The following is a 22,673-nucleotide window of genomic DNA, read 5'->3' as shown; positions in this document are numbered from 1 at the left end:
TTTAGCACATATCCTGTTATCCACATGAATGATCCTGGCGTCTGATTCGGACGGAACTCCAGGATCAGATAAAGGATGACAGAGGCTTGTTTGCATTGCATGGGACTTTCACACCATCCAGAAGAACTCAACTAGATAATCAGCCACAAAGCCTACAGATTCACTGGCTCCCTTTTCCTGACACAGGCATGCTAAGACATCACTAACCATCACTCGCAAAATAGCCAGTCAGGCGGAAGGACTGCTCAGCTCATTGTAGTCAGGTTGCACGCGTGTGTTCTTTTTTAAATAATAATTACATTTGCCAATATAGTCAATGGACCACTAGGAAATTTGTAATATATAGTATATGTTACAGGTCTCCAAAAATTCACTTTACACTGCATGCAAACTTTATTTAGAACAATAATTTCTGCCATAGGACATTCCATGACTTTAAATGTGAATATAGTATGAATATGTATGAATATAGTACTCATTCTTGTAGTAAACAAAGATATAGATATCCTTTGATAGTAAAGTCTGTTGCTTCCAAAGAATATAATGCAATGTCAGTTTCAGAACCTGAAAAACTAAAGAGACATTTTAAAAAGTAAGTTCTAAGTTAGTATTAGTTGAGGGCTTAAGAATGTCCTGGGTGTGAAGAGAGCATTTGTTGAGACAGATGAGCGTGATCTAATTAGTTGGACAGCTGTCTGGCCCCTTCCCTAGTGTGTGTTTGTTTTAACATAGGTGTGTGTATTTGTAATTGTGCACATCTTTTTCCCATTACCACCCTTTCTTCTGGAACTTCAGACTGTCCTGTACCAGACAAAAGTGGTATATATGTCTGACATCCATTAGACATTATTGCAGAAAATGAGCTCTTAGTCACACTGAATGATGATTATGTTTTTTACATGTTACAACTCATCTTAGGCAGAAGCTGTACAGCAAGCGGCTTCATATTCACTGGAATGCTACAAACCTGTATTCTCACACCACCTTGAGGCATATGTGCACAATGACAAACACACACACCCTAATGCATCTTTAACTGTGTCTGTGCGTGGGGAAATTTGATGTGATGTTGACTGCTTGGAGCAAACAGTGCACGTCACAGTGTGTGTCTGTTAAAAGTCTGTATCAAAGGACTGCAAGGAGGATAAGTGTTTGAGTTCTTGACATTTTTTCTGACAGGAAAAAGACAACACATCCCACAAAAACAGCCTCTCTGTCCAGGGAAGCAGAAGAAGAGAGGGGCTGACAGGTATGTGAAGATTGGAATGTTCATTTCAGTCACACCTGGGAAGAACACACCTACCAGGCCTGGCCTTCCTCCTTTCATTGACTGATCTGATTATGACTGACAGTGCAAAGAACAAGTAAACATCTACCCTTGGCTAGAGAAGGGGTTTGACCTATAATCCCCAATTGTGAACCAATAGCATGTCAGGGTTGACTTGCAGATAGGTGGGGTGGAGAGGAAATAAAACTCATCTGTGGGGAGTGTCCACAGAGACATACGTACAGACTATGAGGCTGTACTAGACCATGAAAAACTCCTGCTTCAAACCAATGGTTTGTGGAAGATGGACTCAGATCAAGAACTACTAAGAGCCACTGTGTGTTCCTACTTGCTAATCTCAGTTGCAGCTCTCTAGCTACCTATTTTGGGAGACATTTATGGAAGACTTGCTGTTCCTTTGGCTGAAATAAGGCTGGACAGAGCAGGTGGGAATTTTGTACTGGGGAAATTGAGTTCTCAGTGGGACTGTTGAATATGTTCCATTGGTCGCTCACATCTCCTTATCACTTTTCCAGCCCAGCTAAAGATGGTGAAACTGTTGGACGGAGAACTGATAAGGGCATGTGGCTGACACTTACAGCTTTGTGTCCTCTGAAGTTTCAGATGATGGTGTGTTGGTTGTATGTGGTGATGTGTGTGCATGCCAGTGATTTAAGAACTGCCAGTTGTCAGTATGTTTACTGGTAAACTTATTTGAATCTTTTGAAACTTTTGCTAAATCAAACATATTCTTTTTTATTTTTTCTAGATTTTTTTTCAGATACCACTGAAATTACATTACACTTTGTGTACTTTGTCATAATCATTAGCAGGAATGCAAACTCTTGAGAGGTGGAAAAGGTGAGAAAGTCAGCATATGTTCAAAATTTATATTTTCAGTTGATTCATTTATTGAATTTAAATATTTTTTGTGTGTGTGTGGGTTTAGGCTTTAAGTAACACTTTCAAGTCATTTTAATAAGGAAAATGTAGAAAACTTTACCATACAATTTTGTCAAACTAGCTTCAGAAAAAGGTGACTTTAGCTAAAAGGTGAGTAGTTTGCCTCCTTGCATAAGGTATAACCAGGCCCAGACATAATCTGATTTTATTTTCACATTTTCTGCACTGATTTTCAGGGAAAATCTGTGGAATTGTGCAGGATGGATTTAAACATAGTAAAATATGTTAAAGGGAGCTGAGCTTAGAGTAACACAGTCTTATTGACAGCTGAATGCATTATCAAATTAGACAAAATATTTCATTAACAAGCACGCAGGGCCTGGGTAGCTTAGCGAGTATTGACATTGACTACCACCCCTGGTGCCGAGAGTTCGAATCCAGGGCATGCTGAGTGACTCCGGCCAGGTCTCCTAAGCAACCAAATTTGCTCGGTTGCTAGGGAGGGCAGATTCACATGGGGTAACCTCCTCGTGGTTGCTATAATGTGGTTCTCGCTATCGGTGGTGCACACAGTGCCTTGTGCGTGGATGCTGCGGAGAATAGAGTGAAGCCTCCACGCGCGCTATGTTTCCGCGGTAACGCACTCAACAAGCCATGTGATAAGATCCACGGATTGACGGTCTCAGACGCGGAGGCAACTGAGATTCGTCCTCCGCCACCCAGATTGAGAGCGAGTCATAACAACACCATGAGGACTTAGAGCGCATTGGGAATTGGGCATTCCAAATTGGGGAGAAAAAAATAATAAAAAAATTAACAAGCACTTTATGAATGACAAGTGTTTGAGTTCTGCGCATGCAGATTCTGTGTGAATCTGGGTATAGCAATCATGTACATATACTATAACTTATAGTAAAGTCCCAGTGAGAACTAATTTTAATCAATTATTATTTTGACAATATGTTAAAAATACGAAACCTTAAATCTAAGATAATTTAGGAATAATGTGTATGAATATCTCAGTATACAATCCTATAAGTACAACTATGGTAAGTGCTCTGTATACAAGCTGCACTCTCTGCAACATCAAACTCTCCATCTCAGCCTGTTTTTTTACAACGTTGTACCCAGCTTTACCAAACACAGGACTTTTCTCAATTCACATTAAAAGAATATTCCATGTTCAATACAAGTTAAGCTCAATGGACAGTATTTGTGGCACAATCTTAATAACCACTAAACATAATTTCATCTTGTCCCTCCTTTTCTTTAAAAAAAAAAAAAAAAATCTGGGTTACAATGAAACACTTACAATTGAAGTAAATGGGACCAATCAATAAACATTAAAATACTCACAGTTTCAAAAGTATAGCCACAAGACATAAACAATATGCCTGTTAACATGATTTTAGTGTGATAAAATCACTTACTAACTGTGATGAGGAGGAGGGCGGGGCTGGGCCGGGCCGTGACTATGCACGCCTGGCCCCCAGTCGGGCTAATCAGCCGAGAAGAGGGATAAATGCAGGCGGATATGGCAGTTCGGGAGAGAGAGAGCCACACTAAGCTGCCGTGTGTGTTTTGTGTCTTTTTGTTTCATTAAATATTAGACTGTTCAGCCGGTTTCCGCCGCCTCATTTCCCATTTTATCCTTGTTACGCTAACCTTTTTTTGTGTAAAGGTATATCCAGTTTTACAATTTCATTGCTATAACTACGTAACGCTGTAAACACTAAAACGGCCGTAAAAATAACGATTTAAACAACTTTACAGCTCAAATAATACATGAGTTACAACAGAAGAGTTAATGTAAGTGCTTTTATAAAATTAGAAGCTTCACATTTCTACCTTTTAACCCTTCAAAAATTGGCCCTATTCACTTCCATTGTAACCTCGATTTTTGCTTCTTTTAAAGAAAAGGAGAAATAAGTCTAAATTAATTTTTTGTGGAAATCAACATTATGCCTCAAATGCTGTCGATTGAGCTGAACTTGTATTGAACCCGGAATATTCCTATTAAGCTCTATAATTTCAGCCAGAAATCATATTTATTTCTTGGTACTAAGATTCATAAACTTTGAAATTGAGTGAACGTATGTTTTACTTTTCCTATGGCAGACATACTGTAATTATTTATTGCTGATGATGCTTATGGCTAAATGAGAACACTATCAAATCCACAAGTTTATAGTTTTAAATATGCACATTAAAGATACATTTGTGAAAAAAGAAATGTTTATCTAAGAGGAAAAGAATCAAGTTCTATTTTGATTTCAGATAAAACTCATGTCATGCTACAGTTTTTATGCAATGTTTTTTTTTTTTAAACCATAAACTCACAAGGATTTTCTTTTTGCAGAACTGCTAATGCACACAGAAGTAATAATTCAGTCTTTATTTCATGATTCGAAAATAGGTTTCATGGAAATGGTTATCTTTACACATAATAATATTTTGATGCATTGTATCAAAATATTTTTACATTGCATTGATGCGTAGATCAAATGTCTTTTGTAATGTATTTTTGTTAAATTTGTACGGCTATGCAGAATATGACAAAGAAATATGATACGTATATAAAATGTCAAATCATTTAATGCTTCTAATAGTGATTTATATTTCGGTTTATCATGTTGCACAGGCACTTCATTACAGAGCCAATGTCTCTGATATATCACCCTGCGTATCGAACATTATTACTTTTCCACATTCTTATTCAAAGAGCCTCTTTGTTGTTCATATAAAGTTAAGCAGATTTAGTATGGTCTAAAATTTAGGAATGCAAGGTTGTGGAGGAAAAAGGGGACACGCTTCTTAAGTGAAGACAGTAGTTCATGGGGCAAGGTGTTGTCTCAAGCCAGGCCCACCATGGAAGCACTGAGGTCCCACAGTCTGCGGGCTGCAGCATCATCCCTACCCTGAGGAGCTGCCTCTTTGGGTGCACAGTCACTGCAAAACACAGCAAAGAGCAATGTACAACAGCATGAAATGGACAAGAACACAGAATATATGTTTGTGGCAATGCTGTAACTCAATATCAAGTGTTAATAAAAGAGCTTTAGGCAAATCTGTTGTAAAATTACAAAGACTGTTTAACAAAGATCGTTGGCTCAAGACTGTTAACCTTTTCCTACTGTATAACCTGGTGCAAGTTGCAGTCCAAAGTCAATGTTAGCATGATATCATGGGAGAGGTGACAAATGAAATCTGACTGAGGGTTGTAATGCTAACTTCAAAAACAGTGATCAGAAGACTAATCAGCTATATGTTAGCATCTCTCACATGCCTTGATGAGCACAATCTTACCTAATCACAGTTAACACGTGTGATAAAGTCATTCACAGCAACTGACCTGTAGTAAAGACCACTAGAATTCTGTAGACTCTCATCCACTGCGCAGTAGATGGTGGTCTGTGCACCCTGCCAAGGTGTTTTGATCAGAAAAATGAAGGGTATGAACAGAAGCCTCTTCCACAAAGGCAGAGAGGGCAACAAGTGCCGGCCCAGCTCAGTACGGATCACCCCAGGATGAAGGGCGTAAGTTGTCACTCCTGTGCCTGGATGTTATACAGGGAGCGTGTTTGAGAGTAGTATGTTTGAGATTGTTTGAATACATGTATGAGAGTGATACTGAGAGAGAGTGAGTAAAGTTTTATTGTAGTTTACCTTGCAACCTGACGGCTAGTTCATGGTTAAACAGAACATTAGCCAGCTTGCTCTGCAGATAGCTTGTGTATGGATCATAGTTTTTGTCCAGGTTTATATCATCAAAATGAATCTTGCCTATCCAAGAAATAAATTCAAAAGAGTTTCGAGTTACATATCTGGGAGTTAATTCTTGGAATAAATACTTGTATACATTATACTTAAATATATAAATTAAATGTACAGTTATTTTATGTTTGAAAAGAATGCCATGAATGCACAGCTCATCTACAAATACCAGAATAAATAATACAATAGAACCCTTCGCTAAGCTACGCAACCCTTGGTTACTGCTCGCTTTGACAAGCTTTGCAGAACTCCCCATAGGAATGAATGGGAGATTGTCGTGAATGGCGCTGTTTTTGGCAAAACATTCTCATAAACGGAACTGATAATAATCTTACATGAGCTGGAATGAAAAATGACATTGTAAAGCATATTTATCTGACGTTTTTGTAACAGAAATTGTTAAATTACACGGTTATTTGATTGAAAACTGTGTAGACTCTGAATCAGAATTGAGGCAAATGATTATCAGTCAGAGAAAAGATTCATTTGATAGCGATTACACACCTGATAACAATAGTTTAAGTGAACAAAATTGCTCATAACGTCTCATAACACACTCACTATAATGCTGTGAACTCTTTGTTTACTATCACCTTTATTTAAGACCTGAATCAATATGTAAATTAATTATTGTTAAATTGTTAGCTTTAATTTACCTTGGAGCAAATGTAGGTGTCCTTGCTGATGTTATACATGTTTATTTTGGAATGAGGGCTGACACAATTGAATCCGTAGCATGCTCTTCTCGAGATTTATTTAAAGAAAAAAACAGCGTGTATCCTCTCTGGGAACCTCATGTCACTATTACAAGTGACCCAGCAACAAAAAAAGTTTACATTTGTTGGATCATTTCTATAAAATTCTACTTAAAACTGCTCAAACATACACTACTCCCGTAGACTCCTGTTGGAAAAAAGCAAGCGCTTGTCAGAAAAAATGGCGCACGGCAACAGTTGCTAAGATAGGATTGGTTAGAAACACTTTTAGGGCGGGGCTTAGCAAAGGGTCACTTACATTTATGCAATAATTTAGATAACTTACAAAATAATATGAACAATCTGTCATTATTATGAGCAAATTCAGTGAGTGTATAAAGTTTTAAAACTGCCAGCTGTTAGTAATGCATAAATAGGGCTTCAAACCTGTCTCATGGGCCAGGCTAGAAACATTGACAACACGACTGGGTGCTGATTTCTTCAACAAGTCCAGAAGTAAATTGGTGAGCAGGAAATGACCTAGGTGGTTCGTACCCAACTGCATCTCAAAGCCATCTTCTGTCTGCCATTTTGGGCACATCATTATCCCTGTTGACAAGCAAAAAATAATGGGCTTTATTTACTGACAGCAATCCTTGTAATCTGTGGATAGATCAGGACAAAAATGATTTACTTTGTTATTAAATCAACCATGCACTCATGCATTGTAATCTGACTGAAATTCCTTACCAGCATTATTGATCAGAATATCCAATCTCTCCTCAGTTTCATGTACGTCTTTGGCCAGAGCTCGGACAGACTGCAGGGAGGCCAGATCCAACTTCTTCACAACCACGTTGCCATTTCCACTCCTCTCCCTGATCTCCTCTGCTGCCTTGTTGGCTCTGCCCATGTCTCTGCAAGCAAGGATCAACCTTGCACCTGAAGAATGGAGCATATAGACAATCACTGGCCAGCAATTAATACCTTTGCACCACAATGTACCCTTTTGCTGACCACAGAGGTTTCTAACTATGAAGCCGTGTCATTAAACTTTATAATGGAAATGAAATTATGGATGGCATTATTAAACCCGCTTTATCTCCCCTCTCAGAGGATTTATTATTCTTTCCAAGCACATATCATATCCCATTCATGTGGAAGATCCTGTATATCAATCAGTTTACATGTTAATCAATAAACCAGTAAGTGACTCAATTATTCACCTTCTCTGTCTGTAGTGAAATACTGGAGCAGAATATCTCTTTGGACTGCTATTATTAACAATATACAAAACTGCTTTGAACTATGATATAATGACAGTTAACAATTAGTTAACATCTAATACTTAACAAATAAAAATAGCATCTTCTGACCTCTCTTGGCAATATCCACCGCTGTCTCTTTACCAATACCAGTGTTGGCACCAGTGATCAGTACAATTTTGCCGTCCAAGCGGGCTTTGCTTCGGCAGACTCCGCCGCCCATCCATCTCTTCAGTGCAAAGAGACCGACACCTACCGGTACATGTGCAAAATTATAATATCAAATCTCACCCCTTATCTACTCTCATAACCTTTGTACCTTTGATTAGCAGAGTTAAAGGTTAACCATAACGCTTAAAAGAGGGAAATATTAGAAACATTATGTTCTTAATTATAGAAATATATGCATATCCTTCAAAGTTTTTAAATATAACAGGGTTCCCACAGGGTTCCTACCAATGACTTTCCATGACTTTAATACTCGTTTATGATTACTGGAAAATTATTTTTACAGATTTTTTGTTTTGTTTTTAGAAATTGCACATTTCAAGCGGATTAAATAAGTTAATGCTTTACATAATTACAACTACAACATATACACTAACTTACATGATTTTCAATGACGCATTAAGAGTTTTCACCATTTTAAAATGACCTGACATTCCCCACTTCATCCAAATGATATTCACTTCAGCCTACCTGTAACCAGAACAACTGCGACTGCAGTAGAGTGTTCTTCCACAAACTGCTTCACTTGTTTAGTGTAGTCCTCCATTATATCAACTGGTAGATTCTCGTTTAACTGTCTAATAATTATGCCAATTTGTTGTAAGTGAATGCCATATATTATGTAAGGCTTTAGAGAAAGAGACTGCAGACTGGTTGCCGCCCACACCCTAAAGATGAAAGATTAGACCATACTTTTCAGTAAACATTTACATTCTCACGTTCCAGTCGGTCCAGTCCACTCCACTTTCAAAATAAGAGTCTGCTTGATGACTAAAAATTCCAGCTGCGGCATTAACAGATAACACACATTTCACATTTTCTGCGCTTATTTTGGGGGAAATTTTCGGAATTCTTTAGAAAAGATTTGAACATGTTAAAATGTGTTTAACTGAGCCGAGAGTTGGATACTACTGTCTTAATTATAGCTACGCTCAAAAATCAAATAAAAACAAAAATAATTTAAACAAATTTAAAAAAATGTAATTGAGTAAGATTTTTAAAAATTAAAATTAAAAACCTCAATATTTTCCGTTGTATTAATTTAAAGCTGAAGTATGTAACTTTTTCAGTGTTAAAATACTTCTCCTATCCCAGGTTAAAGTTAAGCTCAAGTCGACAGCATATGTGGCATATAATGTTGATTACCACAAAAAAAAAAAAAATAAATAAATAAATAATTGACTCGTCCCTCCTTTTCTTTAAAAAAGCAAAAATTTAGGCACTTACAATGGAAGTGAATGGGGCCAATTTGTGAAGGGTTTAAAGGCACAAATGTGAAATTTATAATTTTATAAAAGCAGTTACACTTTGTAACCGTGAGAATTTTATGTTTACGGATTGGTACCATTCACTTCCATTGTAAGTGTCTCACTAGAACCCAGATATTTGCTCTCTCTCTCTCTCTCTTTTTTTTTTTTTAAAGAAAAGGAGGGGCAAATCTATTATGTTACAAATGCTGTCGATTGGGATTAACTTGTACTGTACCCGTAATATTCCTTTAATATGCAGAGACAACTATAAATAAGCCATTCATAAGTTAATTTAGTCTCTCTGTGGTGCTATAAAATTTCCTGTATGTTTTGAGCAACTCAGACCCGGCCCAACAACATTATTCAACTAATGGCATTGGGAGCTATTTGTTTGTTCACTCAAGGGCAGATGAGGGGATTATTCAGAAAACTGTTTTGAAAACACTGTTTATTTTTGCAATTCCATTCGGTGGCGTTAGATACAGAAATGACATCAGCTTTAATATAGTTAAAAAATAAAAAATTACACAATTCAATTTGATGGAATTTTGTTATGAAATTGAAATGCGTAAATCTTGAAAATTTGCTTAAATATTTTTTGAGTGTAAATGCATAATCAAATTAGCCAAGATATTTTTAAAATGAACACACAAGGGGTGTGGGATGAATAGAACTTTGCGAATGAGGGGTATTTGAATTCTGTTGAAATCTGCAGAGTTTTGTGTGTTATTATTATACTTAATAATAAATTATAAATAATTAGTGGTGCTTGTGCAGACTTACCATCAATCTTGTGATTTTTCCCAGAGGACAACAAAACGGGCAAATAAAATAGACTTACATTAAGGAGCCCCTGTTATATTTAAGTACCACATATTGCTATAAACGTGCTTAGGTGTGTTTTAAAATGAGACTTGCTAATCATGCGAGGGACTGAAAACATGTACTACTACAGGATGAGCACATTATGTACCTAACCTTGTGCTGCATGGCAAAGTTTAAGGCTCCAAATATTTTTCATGCCTAGCCAATGAAAAAATAACAGAAGCTTTAGAAAGGTCAGCATGTCTAAAAGCTGTTTGGAGAATGCATGAAGACACAAGAACGCTTCAAAGATGTCGTGTGTATTTCTTGTTAATTCAGTATCATCCCGAGTTGCCTACTCAAGTCTCATTTATATCCCACAAATAGCAAACAGCAGAAATTCTAATAAATGCTTGATTTAAGGTGTCACTACCACAGAGTTCTGGCACAATACATTGTGCACTGTTTTAAGTGTACCGTATGTATATTAGTGTTCAATGGTATAAGATATGTTATTTATTTATTCGTTTTTAAGACGGTAACTTTGTAAAGTAAATTAGGCTAATACATGTTCAAAGATATAGTTTTTGTTTTATTGCCTAAACCTGGCTTTATTTAAAATGTTTAAAATGTCCTGCCCTATCCTTTTAACCCCAGTCCTGGCTGGGCTCGCTATGTTCAGACTGCAGGCAAATCGGATTTTTTCTCAAATCAGATCTTTTCAGGCAGACTGTCCGCACTATTAATTGCAAGTGATCAAATCAGATTTGCGCGTTCAGACATAACCAACCTATCTGCATGGGTTACTTTGGTTACGACGTAGGCGTACCCACGTGACGATGCTTTCAAAACAGATGCGGGAAAAATGGAGGTGCATCATCCTGGTCTCCAAATAAGCGCCCTGTCCAGTCGCGGTACAGAACTCCACCATCGCACAAGAAAAACTGCGTGACGGAGGAGACTGGTAAATATTGTGATGTTCCGTGCTGCAGTCACCGATTTATGACGTCATCGTTGTCTGTCGCGTTAAGAGTGACGCAAAAGACCATTTGAAATCCGATTTGAGCAGCCAGAGTGTCCGGACTGAGACGCATCTGAAAAGATCTGATTTAAATCGCATTTGAAACCACCTCCCGATGTGGTTTGAATCAGATTCGGAAAAATCAGATTTCATGTGGTTTTTTGCTGTCCAGACTATCAAAAACTCATCTGGATACAATCTGGATATGCAAAAAATCGGATTTTTAGTAGCAATCTGAACATAGCCTAATTCAGTTCTCAGTTGAGCAAGTAGTGGCGCCAGCAGCTGTACAGCTGTACGCACTGTGCATACCATGACTGACCTAAGAAATGCATATCAGAATATTCGAGCTATAATGATGTGAATCCTATGTTTTTGTTGGCTGTTTAAAAATCAGAACTAGTGATGCCTGATTCACAAATGAATAATTCTTTTGAGTCTGTTCTTTTCAGTGAATTGCCTAAAAGACTTGCGATTCTTGCGATTCTTTCAGTACGCTCTCTCTCTCACTGAATAAAATTATTATACCAAATGGTGCAGTTTCTCACGTTGTATCAGGATACTTAAGAACACAGACAATAAACAAAGTTGGATAAAGTGGATATTTACCTTCAGTCAACTGAAACAAAAGGGTACCTTATAGAGAGGTTACTTTGAGAAGTGCTGTGTCATGTGAATAAGACCATGGCATGATTGTTGGTGCCAGACGGGCTGGTTTGAGTATTTCTGTAACTGCTGATCCTTGGATTTTTATGCACAACAGTCTCTAGAATTTACTCAGAATGGTCCAAAAACCAAAAACCAAAAACATCCAGTGAGTGGCAGTTCTGTGAATGGAAACGCCTTGTTGTTGAGAGAGGTCAACAGAGAGTGGCCAGACTGGTTTGAGCTGACAGAAAGGCTTCAGTAACTCAGATAACCACTCTGTACAATTGTAGTGAGCAGAATAGCATCTCAGAATAAAACAGTATGTAAATGGTGTAATAGGTCAGAATACTCAGTCCAATCCTTCCTGGACGAAGTATGTCTGCAATCTATTCATACTCCTCGCATGCATACCTAAAGAATGTACTGTTTTACCGGCCAAGAAGTGTGTCCTTCATCAAATACAGTACTGTACTCTGAAAGTAAGCCACTTCAGACGTAGCTCATCCCAGATAGCATGTGTACCTCTCCGAGATGTCTGTTTTAGATCTTTTCATCTGGAAAGCATCACAGTCTAATTAACATCTGCTGAACATTTTAAAAAGATCAGATTTACAAACATTCTAAATCAGAAACGTCTCAAAGACATCTTATAAAGGTCTTATTGACATCTGAGACATACTTATTGACATACTGTGTGTCTTAAAGACGTATTGCAGATGAGCAAACAATGTAAAAAAATACATCTTCCAGAAGTAAACACACACATCAAATAGACTGTAGACCTGATAGCACAGGTACATCACCCAGACGTCTATTTGATGTGTGTGTTTACATCTGGAAGACGTATTTTTTATGTTGTTTGCTCATCTGTACATCTCGGATGTCAATAAGACCTTCAGATCATCAGATGTCTTTGAGACGTTTATGATTTAGAATGTTTGTAAATCTGATTTTTTTAAGATGTTTAGAAGATGTTAATTAGATTGTGATGCTTTCCAGGTGAAAAGATCTAAAACAGACACCTCAAGGATGTATGTGTGCTATCTGGGATATGTTCTATTTGAGACATTGACTTTCCTTAGAAGCCAGTGCACTACAGTACCACACTGCTTTAGACCGGTGGACCTGTTTTGAACATAAAACATGAACTGAAATAAAACACCAGTATTCAATTTAATAACAGTATTTTGCTGAAATTATATTATTTATAAATATCAAAGTTCCACAGAGATCACTTTCGCAAGCAATGTTACTACTTTTATTATTATTATTTAATTTCATGATTTACCATAGTTTTTTATTTATGAATTTTAATTTGTTACTTCTAGAAAAATAAATGAGTCGTAATCATACTTCGGTTTGCTGAAATAATCGCGTTCGAAACATAATTCAAAACACTTATTTTGAAAACTTAACCGCCTAATAACCCGGAAGCATCCTGTCCTCCTGCCACGTCAGAAGTGTTTCGCATCAGCCTGTCAAGTTGGTGTGCTGTGCCGAGTAAACACTGTTACTCAATGGAAGAGCCTTTGTGTTCATTTTAAAGAATAATTAGAGTTTTATTTCACTTAAACAGCATGAGGCACGCTTGTCTGTTAATTTTGGCAGTGTACATATTTTTAGTAAATGCCACCGAATTAACATTTGAACTGCCCGATAACGAGAAACAATGTTTTTACGAGGACCTAGACGAGGGAGCCAAGTTTGAAATAGACTTTCAGGTAACTGTGCCGCTGTGTAACATTAATGTTTGATCTAGCTGCTTCTTAATATTTCCAAATACACACGTGTTTTGCTTGCAGAACGTTTTTTATAATACTGGTTTATTGTCTTTTATTTGTCCCAGTGTCGGTAAAATTTCCCACTGTAATGGGAGATTACAGTGATTGTATGGCTCGCTCAACTGTGTTAAACATTCAGACTGTTTACACTTTGACTCTGTGCTACAAATGAGTTAATTTTATTTCAGGTATCACAGAAAATACCATGTATACCAATATACCATATGTTCCTACGTATTTTCTTTTTCGTACAGGTTATAGCTGGAGGGAACTATGATGTTGACTGTTTTGTGACAGATCCAATGAATAATGTCCTGTATCAGGAACGAAAGAAGCAATATGACAGCTTTTCCCATACAACAACCACGAAGGGAGTGTACAAGGTTTGCTTCAGCAACGAGTTCTCAACCTTCTCTCACAAAACGGTTTACCTGGACTTCAGAACTGGAGAGGAGATCCCATTACTGCCTGACATGAACAGAGCAACAGCTCTCACACAGGTGAGAAACTGGCTGTTACACATTCTCCTCTGGATCTGTGTGTATATACTCAGTTGATCGTAACCTCTGATTAAATCATGCAGATGGAGTCAGCCTGCATGTCCATCCATGAGATCCTGAAAGTGGTTGCAGACTCTCAGACTTGGTATCGTCTTCGGGAGACTCAAGACCGAATCAGGGCAGAAGACCTGAATGAACGTGTTGCCTATTGGTCCATTGGAGAGGCCATCATCCTATTTGTTGTTAGTATTAGCCAGGTGCTTATACTTAAAAGTTTCTTCAATGAGAAGAAAACCTATGTTGCCACCAGCACATAGACTCTGTTCTCTTGTCTGCCTTATTCTATCCTTTAAGATAATCAGCTGATCAGACTGTTGCCTACAACCAACCAAAAATTACTTCTATTTCAAACAGAATGCCTTAATTGCAGAGTAATATACTAAATGCTGTGCAAAGGTCAATATCTATTGTAGTAAATTCAAATTGGTCTCTGTGTGCACTACTCTTAATACTACTGCAGTAATGGGAGGATCTGCTGCACCTTTATTCTGCCACGTCTTTTTTGTTGGTTTGTACCACTGAATTAATTAATACTTAGTATTCAGTGTTGTTCTTCTTTGATCTTGTTTTGTGAAAAAAATCAGCTTTTGTTCTCTTTAAAAATGTCACTTGTTAAAGGGATAATTCACCCTCTCATAATTTACTACCCTCATACCATCTCAGATGTTTATGACTTTCTTCTGCTGAACTCAAACAAAGATTTTAAGAGGACTATTTCAGCTCAGTAGGCCCATACAATGCAAGTGAATGGTGACCAGACCGTTCAATCTCCAAAAATCACATAAAGGCAGCATAAAAGTAATCCATATGACTCCAGTGGTTTCATCTATTTCTTCAGAAGTGATGCAGTCACTTTGGGTGAGAAACAGATCAACATTTCAATCCCTTTTTTACTATATATTTTTTACTTTCAGAATATGAAAGTGAAAGTGGAGATAAATAGTAAAAAATAATTTATATGAATGACTTTTATGCTGCCTTTATGTGATTTTTGGAGCTTGAAAGTCCTGGTCACATTCACTTGCATTGTATGGGACTATAATATTCTTCTATAAATCTTTGTTTGTGTTCAGCAGAAAGAAAGTCATACACATATGGGATGGCATAAGGGTGAGTAAATGATGGGAGAATTTTCATTTTTGGGTGAAATATGCCTTTAAATATTTCACCTGTTAACATTAAATGCATATTTCTTATTATACACCTTTATACGTATATAAAACAAATAATTTTATTTTGGTAGTTAAATATTACAGTGAATATATTACTGTGCTGAACATGTTTTTCAATGTTGCGAAGCCCCTCTTTGAATATTCCTATAGGAACCACATTCGAAAGGAAAAATCCATGGGATTATATTAAACCATCTAGCCAAATAAAAACTGCTCATTGAAATTCATAATTTACTTCCCATACATAATTTCAAAGATTGTGCAACTTTAAGTGCCAACTGCATGCACACCATTACAGATTTTTCCCAGCTAAAAGTTATCATGCATCACTAACTTACAGTGCAATTTAAACACTATTTTTTCTAGACATTACTAGATTATGTTAATACTTAATAACCAATAAATATGTCTTTATGCAGTGAGTCAGAGATAATGTTTACAGTTTCAAATATCTGTTACAAATTTGACCATTTCCCATTTTTCAGCCCAAAAGTGTGAATGGAAGATGAATTGATTTGTGACATTCATTAATTAGAATTTGTCATAAATACCTTGCTTTGAGTTGTCTGTATTCTTGCCTCATTGTATTAATTGAATAAATAAAAACAATGTTTTTCTGTGTCAGTTTAATATAATATAATCACAGACAAATCATAAGAAATCTATTGTTTGAGATGCCAACTGGCCAAGCAGAAAGGTGCTTGCATTTTAAAATCACGTCTTTCACCACCGGGGGTAGGTTGAGATACAGTATTTATTTATTTGTGATGGGAGAAAACCAGTAATCTCATGAAAGATTAACATCACTATTCACTTATGACATAACTGAAAATGTGAATGAATGACTCATTGATGTTTATTATATCACGGTATACCTGATTGCACAATCAAGAGACCCTCATAATTGATTTCTGTCACATTAGGATGTGTAATAAATTTGCATGGCCGTAATAGTGTAGAATAAACTTATTAGACAGAAAACAACTCTTATTTTCTCAAGAACGTCGTGGACCGTTACAATATCCTCTCTTCAGTAGATTTTGAATAAGACGCGAAGACAAATCTATAATGTTCACCTAATCAGTTCTGAAAATTGACTCGCTTCCAGTTTATGAATAAATTCCGCCTCAGCCCTCCCCAGAAATAATGTATGAATATGGATGGGCTGTTGTGCCTGAGTCTGTTCAGTGCATTGGACTACCTCCAACATTGGCATGAAATCACCAACAGCAGAGGAGACCACACCGTCCAGTCCAGAGGAAAATGAAGGGGAGCAATGACTTAAAGGGGCTTCTGATCACCGAGAAGGGTCTGTCAGGCATGTATGAAGCGAGTGACATGTTGCACTCATCCTAAATGCTTTCGTCCCCTGTGACTGTACTGACTGGCCAATATGTTGAGCCGACTCATGAGCGGCAGTGATCGGAGTCTTGACAGGGAATTCAACTGTACAGTCCGACTGCTTGACGACTCGGAATACACTTGTACGGTTCAGGTCAGTATTTACATGTTTTCATCCCCGTCACTGACACACGTGTCTCAATGCTGGCGGTGCTGATGCTGCGTATTCAAGCGGGAAAATCCTCGATGTACAATGCACGAGGTCTGCAATGCGTAATGGATAATTAACGTGTTACGAAATGTCTTTTGGCATATATTATGAGTGAATCAGCGATAGTTTGGTGACCCGTCGGAAGACTTTAGAGAGCAGCAGGTCATCTGTCACGTATCGCCAGACTCGTCGAGACCTGAGTCACATTCTTCTGGGCACATTTTGCTCCATGCAGATGGGGTTGAAAAGAGAGTCCCGTGGAAAGGTTCCAGGTGCTACGTCACTGTTATACCTACATATTTTCATTAATGAGTTTTCATCCTGCTGATGCAGAGATTAAATTGCCTCCACAGATTTTGGAGAACAACAACAGCTGCTGAATTGTTGTTGTCTATGTACAATATTGTAATGGTGTTGCAGATTTTTCAGATCTACAGTGACAGTCATTGTGCATATTTTGATGCTTTTCAGATCAAGTTATTTTATACCAGAGGTAATTGCATGTTGATGACAGCGCAAATCAGATATTGGAATCAGTTTATCTCTACACATTATGCAAGTCGACTCAAGTGTACAAGTTTTCTTTGCACTCTTCTATTCTTGGTAAATGATTGCATTATGAATATTACACCTGCGACTGCAAAGAGAAATCAGCTTTCATATCTGATTGGTGTGGAGATTTACAACAATTTCCATGATAAGCAGTGGATGCTGTTTGCCCATTGCTTGGAAATAATACCAGGATCTGCCTCTCTAGTTCATTTACATCTTAGATAAAGTACAGTGTAGATTGTATGCGGGGAACAGTTACCTGTTATTATTAGTATATTATGGTTCTTAACTCATGCTCTGTATTCAATAAGTATATGTCAGTATGGTCATGTGTCTGAAACTGTATTTTTGGTGGGACAATTTGTCATAGCTGCTAGCCTCATTCCTGAGAGACCATTGGCAGGGCCGTTTCTGAGCATATGGGGGCCCTAAGCGGCCGCTTATACCGCTTATAGCTAAAAATGGCCCTGACCATTGGTATTTCAAGTGAAGTCAATCTCTATACATCTGCCTTTTCTTTGACTTTCACTGTTTGTATCAGCGAGTGGTCCCGGATTCTACATTTGCAAAGAAGTGAAATAACACTGTTTTGGGCTCAGTACTGTTATGGTTAGGGTTAGGGTTAAGAGTATATCAGGAGGCTTTCACATTGGCAGTTTAGTCAGAATCAGAGTGCAGTTCACATGAATAATTTTAAATATAAAAGTAGTTTTTAGGACAGAGGATCAGGTACTAAACTAAGGTAAGACTACTTGTAGGAGGTGGTCTGAGTTCAGTTGCAATGGAACTGTGGTACGGTTCTCATAAGTGAAAAAAAAAAAAACAACCTGTACTAGGGTCCACACTTGTTCAGTAAGTAAAAAAAAACTAGCGCATTCGTTTTTGCTGATTTAAGTATGATGATATCACAAAAACACATGGGCATCATGAGGGGCAGGGAAATGTTGTGGGACACAGAAGAGTTGAAGTGCCTTTTAGACACATGCGTGAGTGAGCGTGCAATGAAAGCAGGGCTGCAAATGCATTGCTCACAACCAACTGTCTCCTCAAAAAGATGGTTTGCGAGCAGCAGATAGTCGTTTTCTTATGGACAGGCACATCTGGTGAATTACGACATGTGATGGACAGAGGCGCAAGTGTCCTTCACTCTTGTGTGCATAATGGCACTAAAGTAATAAAAAAAACATGTAAATATTGTGACCCGTGTTGTGTTCCCCATCATGTGCACTGTGTGCATTTGTGATGAAGTTGTATGGAAAAGCACCAGGGTTTGACAGAATCATAAGTGAGTCTAAGACCAATGCTGCAGGGGTGCCAGGAAGAATCACACTCAGATTCGGACCGCAGCAAATGTGCCCAGTATGAAAACCACCTTAATGTACTTTATACTTAAATGTTCCCGAAAGCAGTAGAAAGTTCTTTTGTTTGCACAGTGCGTCACAACTATAGTTCCAGCTTTTGCCACTGGGGGCAGCCATTTCTGACATTAGATAAGCATAAACCGATTTTAACAGATAAAACATTCAGCCTCCTGTCACTGATTTTTCATGAGGTCAGTCTGAGCTGATTCTATGTGAAGCATGACATGGACCCCTAAGATTATTTAGAGGATTATTTAGAGATTATTCAAACACTTTTATTTAGCAGTGGGCCCTCCATCAGTAAGTTACTGAATGATTTTGTTTGAGGATATTCAGAGCTCAGTTGCATGATTTTGGGAGGCAGAATTTGCAAACACTGTGGAACAAAATACTGTATACCCTCTTATTCTAAGACAAGAAGTCCATGGCTCTACACTATTCTAATTGTTCTGTGTATAAGTTATTTACACATGGGATTTCACATGAAATGTTAACACTTGAGTTAAGCAATCTTCAATGGTACATTTGATGGTGGGTGTTCTTCATTGTTGGTATTGGTTGTGCGGGGTCATGTTTGTCATGTGCGAATGTCAGTTTCAGATTGTGACATTCCATTGTCCTTGGAATTCCGCGTGATGTTGTGGTCTCCATGGCAACAGGCTGATTCCATCATCATTCTTCGGCTGCTCCTGCTCTCATCAGACAAGAGGCAGACAGGATATCTGCACACGTGTGCACACGCACTCATCCCTGTCTCTTACACAGAATTCATTCAAACTTGGCAAGTATGTATTGCAATTTGCAAATAAGGGAATGCATATACAGTGGATGAGACCGTGATTAACGGAGACACATGGAAGAAGAACAGAGTACACAGAAGACAAGAAGAGAGGGAAAAGAATGTCTATCCATCCCTGACCTTTATCTCCTTTCCCACTTGGGGTTGTCCTCTATAATTGATTGATTAGGACAGTGGAGTTTCGTTAGTGATGAAATGCTTATTAGTGAAATATGGCCTCTCTCTTTTGAGAGACTGCTGACTGTGTTTGGCTCCTGGCAATCACACATCTAGAGACCAGATATCTGAGACACTCGCACATATACATTCATTACAGAGCTCACCTTAGTGTAGGTCAGTGGTTTCCTCTCAGGTACAGTATATTTCACTGCTTCTTGTTTAGCCACACATACTACAAGCCTCTCAAATGAAAGGCGCCAATAGATGAATTAAACTATTCAGATTAGGGGTGTGCAGCGAAGCCATTATCTCTATCTGTATCTGTAGAGATGACAAAATTATCTGAATCTGTCGCTGGCTGTGTCTCGTTTGGAAGGATGCGTCCTCCGGAGGTCGCATTTGTCGGCCGCATACGTCATCGAGGCTGTCTCGTTTCATTTTTTTTCTTTCTTTTTCTTATTTTTTATCTATTGTAAATGCTTTTTATGTATATGCACTTACATTTATACAATTGTTAACCTTTTTTGCATTCCCAATAAATAAATAAAAAAAAATGAAACGAGACAGCCTCGATGAGGTATGCGGCCGACAAATGCGACCTCCGGAGGACGCATCCTCCCAAACGGATAGAACCGGGTGTGGGCGGGGCTTAAACCTGAAATGCGTCAAAACTAGATGAAACACCCATTTTTAAATGTTACTTTCACATTTATAGTTTCTATTAATAAAATGCAAAAGGCCTTGTATATGCCATTTCATAATAATAGTCTAATAATAATAATATGCATTATTTTTTCTATACAATTATTATTTAATTAACCAATTATTTCTTTATTTTTTCTTACCAAATGAAGCTGAATTTGTAGGCTACATTAGCAGTGGAATATGTTATTAACTGTGGTTTCTCCTGGTATTTCAGATATTAATATCAGCTGAAACAGAATTTTCGTTTGTCTCTGCATGTATAACAACATTATTCTGGAGGCAAGAGGTGTCAAGCAAAATGTGAAATGTCAAGCACATATTTTGCAGTAAATAATAAATACAAATTCAAACATTAAAATAAATGAAAATAAATCAATATAGCCTAACAGGTGAAAGTCCCATAAGTCTATCAAGAATTTTACCATAGGACACCAATGTTTAGTTAAATAATAATAATAATAATAATAATAATAATGTTACATTTATATAGCACCTTTCCAGTGCTCAAGAACACGTAACATTCACAAATTTAGCGCAGTTTAAAGAAGAACAAGAAGATAAAAGACAGAGCATGTTTCAGTTTCTTCATTTTACATAAGCAGGAATATTCTGAATAGATGAATTCTCTATGGAGCATTTAAACCTTTAGGGAGCATTTTATATTTTTTCAGAATAAATGATTACCAGATAATTACCTTAATCATTGATGTGGATATAAATGTGGTCAACTGATAGACAGGCTCTGATGTGAAATCATCACTTTATGTCAGTTATTTAACATCACGCTCAGGTTTAGGCTAGAAATGAATACATGGGAATCACATGGTAATCGTGTGATACATTAACATAAACATTTCAAGAAGTGGAAAGTGTATATGATGGCGTATCTTAGTTAATGTTACACTTGACAACTCCAGAAGTGCACAATTAATGGAGACCGCAAACAGAGCTGATATCGCACCCATCCGATCTGAAATCACACCGTGCGCATTTTCATTCATAAGGTTTACACTTTAGAAATAATGGCTATAAAGATTCATGAATTTGTTGTAATTTTGGATATGTTTATTTGAAATGTCACTTTATCCTTGTGTTTCTTGGATATTCAGTCAAACGAATATTTTTTATATTATTCGGATAAATACGTTATTCATTCGTAATTATCATAAGTAATTATTTGTGCCTTTCCGAATAGGGTATGCGGCTTCGGGCACAACCCTAATTCAGATAATTCCATAATAAAGAGTTCCTCATTATCCATTAACCCCTTATTCAGTGTGTCCACTGTAGCATTGTTGCCTTTGATACACTTTGAACACATCTATTTTCACATCTTTTTTTCTGTAATTTTTGTAAAGAGCATTTCAGAATCATAATAACTTGATAGGAAAGTACTAATGGGTAATTTTTAGTGTCGTACTTTGGGCATGTGTCTAATTGCTTCTATTGTCCCCTATCTCACACTAGCATTATTTAGCATGAGGAATTATCTCTTGCAGTTGTTCTTATGGGGTGGCTTCTCTTTTTCTATTAACACAAATTATTTTGTCATCAATAAGTTTGATCCGATGCTTTGCGGATGAAGGCAATGATATTGTACTTTTGTGTTCCATGTCTCCGAGGTGGTTTTATATTTCATGGGGGAAAAAGAGGAAAGCAGTGTATGTAATGAGGCTCATGACCCTCAAAGACAAAACCAACTGTGTATATTAGAGCAATTGGAAGAGGCTAATTTATGATGGGGCTTTTATGGAATTGAAGAGAGTCATCACCTCTTGTCCATTAAGTTTTATCTAATATTAAAACTTCGTTACCATGAAGACATAATGCCATAAACCCTAAAACTATTGTAAAAACAACAAAATATTCCTTTAAAATACTCTTAACAGTGTCCCACTTTGTTTCTTCCTTTCTATCAGAGCAAGCATGTTTCTTCTACACTATACCAATGGAAGTTTTAATTGCTCAGAGGTCTGTAGCCAAGTGGAAGAAACCCCTTAAGGTAAGAAAACCCTTAGTGACAAAACCCTTACTATTATAGGGTTTTCTTAACTTAAGGGGTTTGCTGCTACTGGGTTTGTCCTTTATAAGTATTCTAACTTGAAAATGCAATTTTATCCCCCACAATACTTCCTCAGTTGTTGTGCTGAAGAATAATCATTTAAATGCAAGTCTAT

General features: G+C 37.3%; 3 protein-coding genes across 4 annotated transcripts in view; 2 read left to right on the top strand and 1 right to left on the bottom strand.

Moving 5' to 3' along the window:
• Positions 1-4,550: 4,550 nt before the first annotated feature.
• On the bottom strand, positions 4,551-8,870 carry si:ch211-107o10.3 (uncharacterized protein LOC407663 homolog). Its single transcript, XM_051644459.1, has 7 exons — positions 8,604-8,870; positions 8,016-8,156; positions 7,390-7,581; positions 7,087-7,248; positions 5,837-5,953; positions 5,523-5,727; positions 4,551-5,119 (listed from the first exon to the last, which is right to left on the bottom strand). Exons 1-7 carry the CDS (start codon positions 8,677-8,679, stop codon positions 5,023-5,025), a joined length of 990 nt encoding a protein of 329 aa, XP_051500419.1. The 5' UTR covers positions 8,680-8,870; the 3' UTR covers positions 4,551-5,022.
• Positions 8,871-13,307: 4,437 nt separating this feature from the next.
• LOC127409742 (transmembrane emp24 domain-containing protein 3-like) lies at positions 13,308-15,981 on the top strand. Its single transcript, XM_051644507.1, has 3 exons — positions 13,308-13,576; positions 13,891-14,136; positions 14,220-15,981. The coding sequence occupies exons 1-3, from the start codon at positions 13,433-13,435 to the stop codon at positions 14,451-14,453; spliced, it is 624 nt and encodes a 207-aa protein (XP_051500467.1). The 5' UTR covers positions 13,308-13,432; the 3' UTR covers positions 14,454-15,981.
• Positions 15,982-16,601: 620 nt separating this feature from the next.
• Positions 16,602-22,673, top strand: part of LOC127409651 (FERM domain-containing protein 5-like) — a 37,410-nt gene continuing 31,338 nt past the window's right edge. For both annotated transcript variants that reach the window (XM_051644373.1, XM_051644363.1), the window contains exon 1: positions 16,602-16,863. In XM_051644373.1, the coding sequence (XP_051500333.1) occupies positions 16,762-16,863 (102 nt within the window). In that variant the 5' untranslated portion in view covers positions 16,602-16,761. The remainder of the gene's footprint in view (positions 16,864-22,673) is intronic.

This window comes from Myxocyprinus asiaticus, chromosome 2 (assembly GCF_019703515.2).
Source record: "Myxocyprinus asiaticus isolate MX2 ecotype Aquarium Trade chromosome 2, UBuf_Myxa_2, whole genome shotgun sequence".
In the NCBI taxonomy this organism is placed as follows: Eukaryota; Metazoa; Chordata; class Actinopteri; order Cypriniformes; family Catostomidae; genus Myxocyprinus; species Myxocyprinus asiaticus.
Note: the sequence above shows the minus strand (reverse complement) of the source record. Positions and strands in the feature narration are given on the sequence as shown.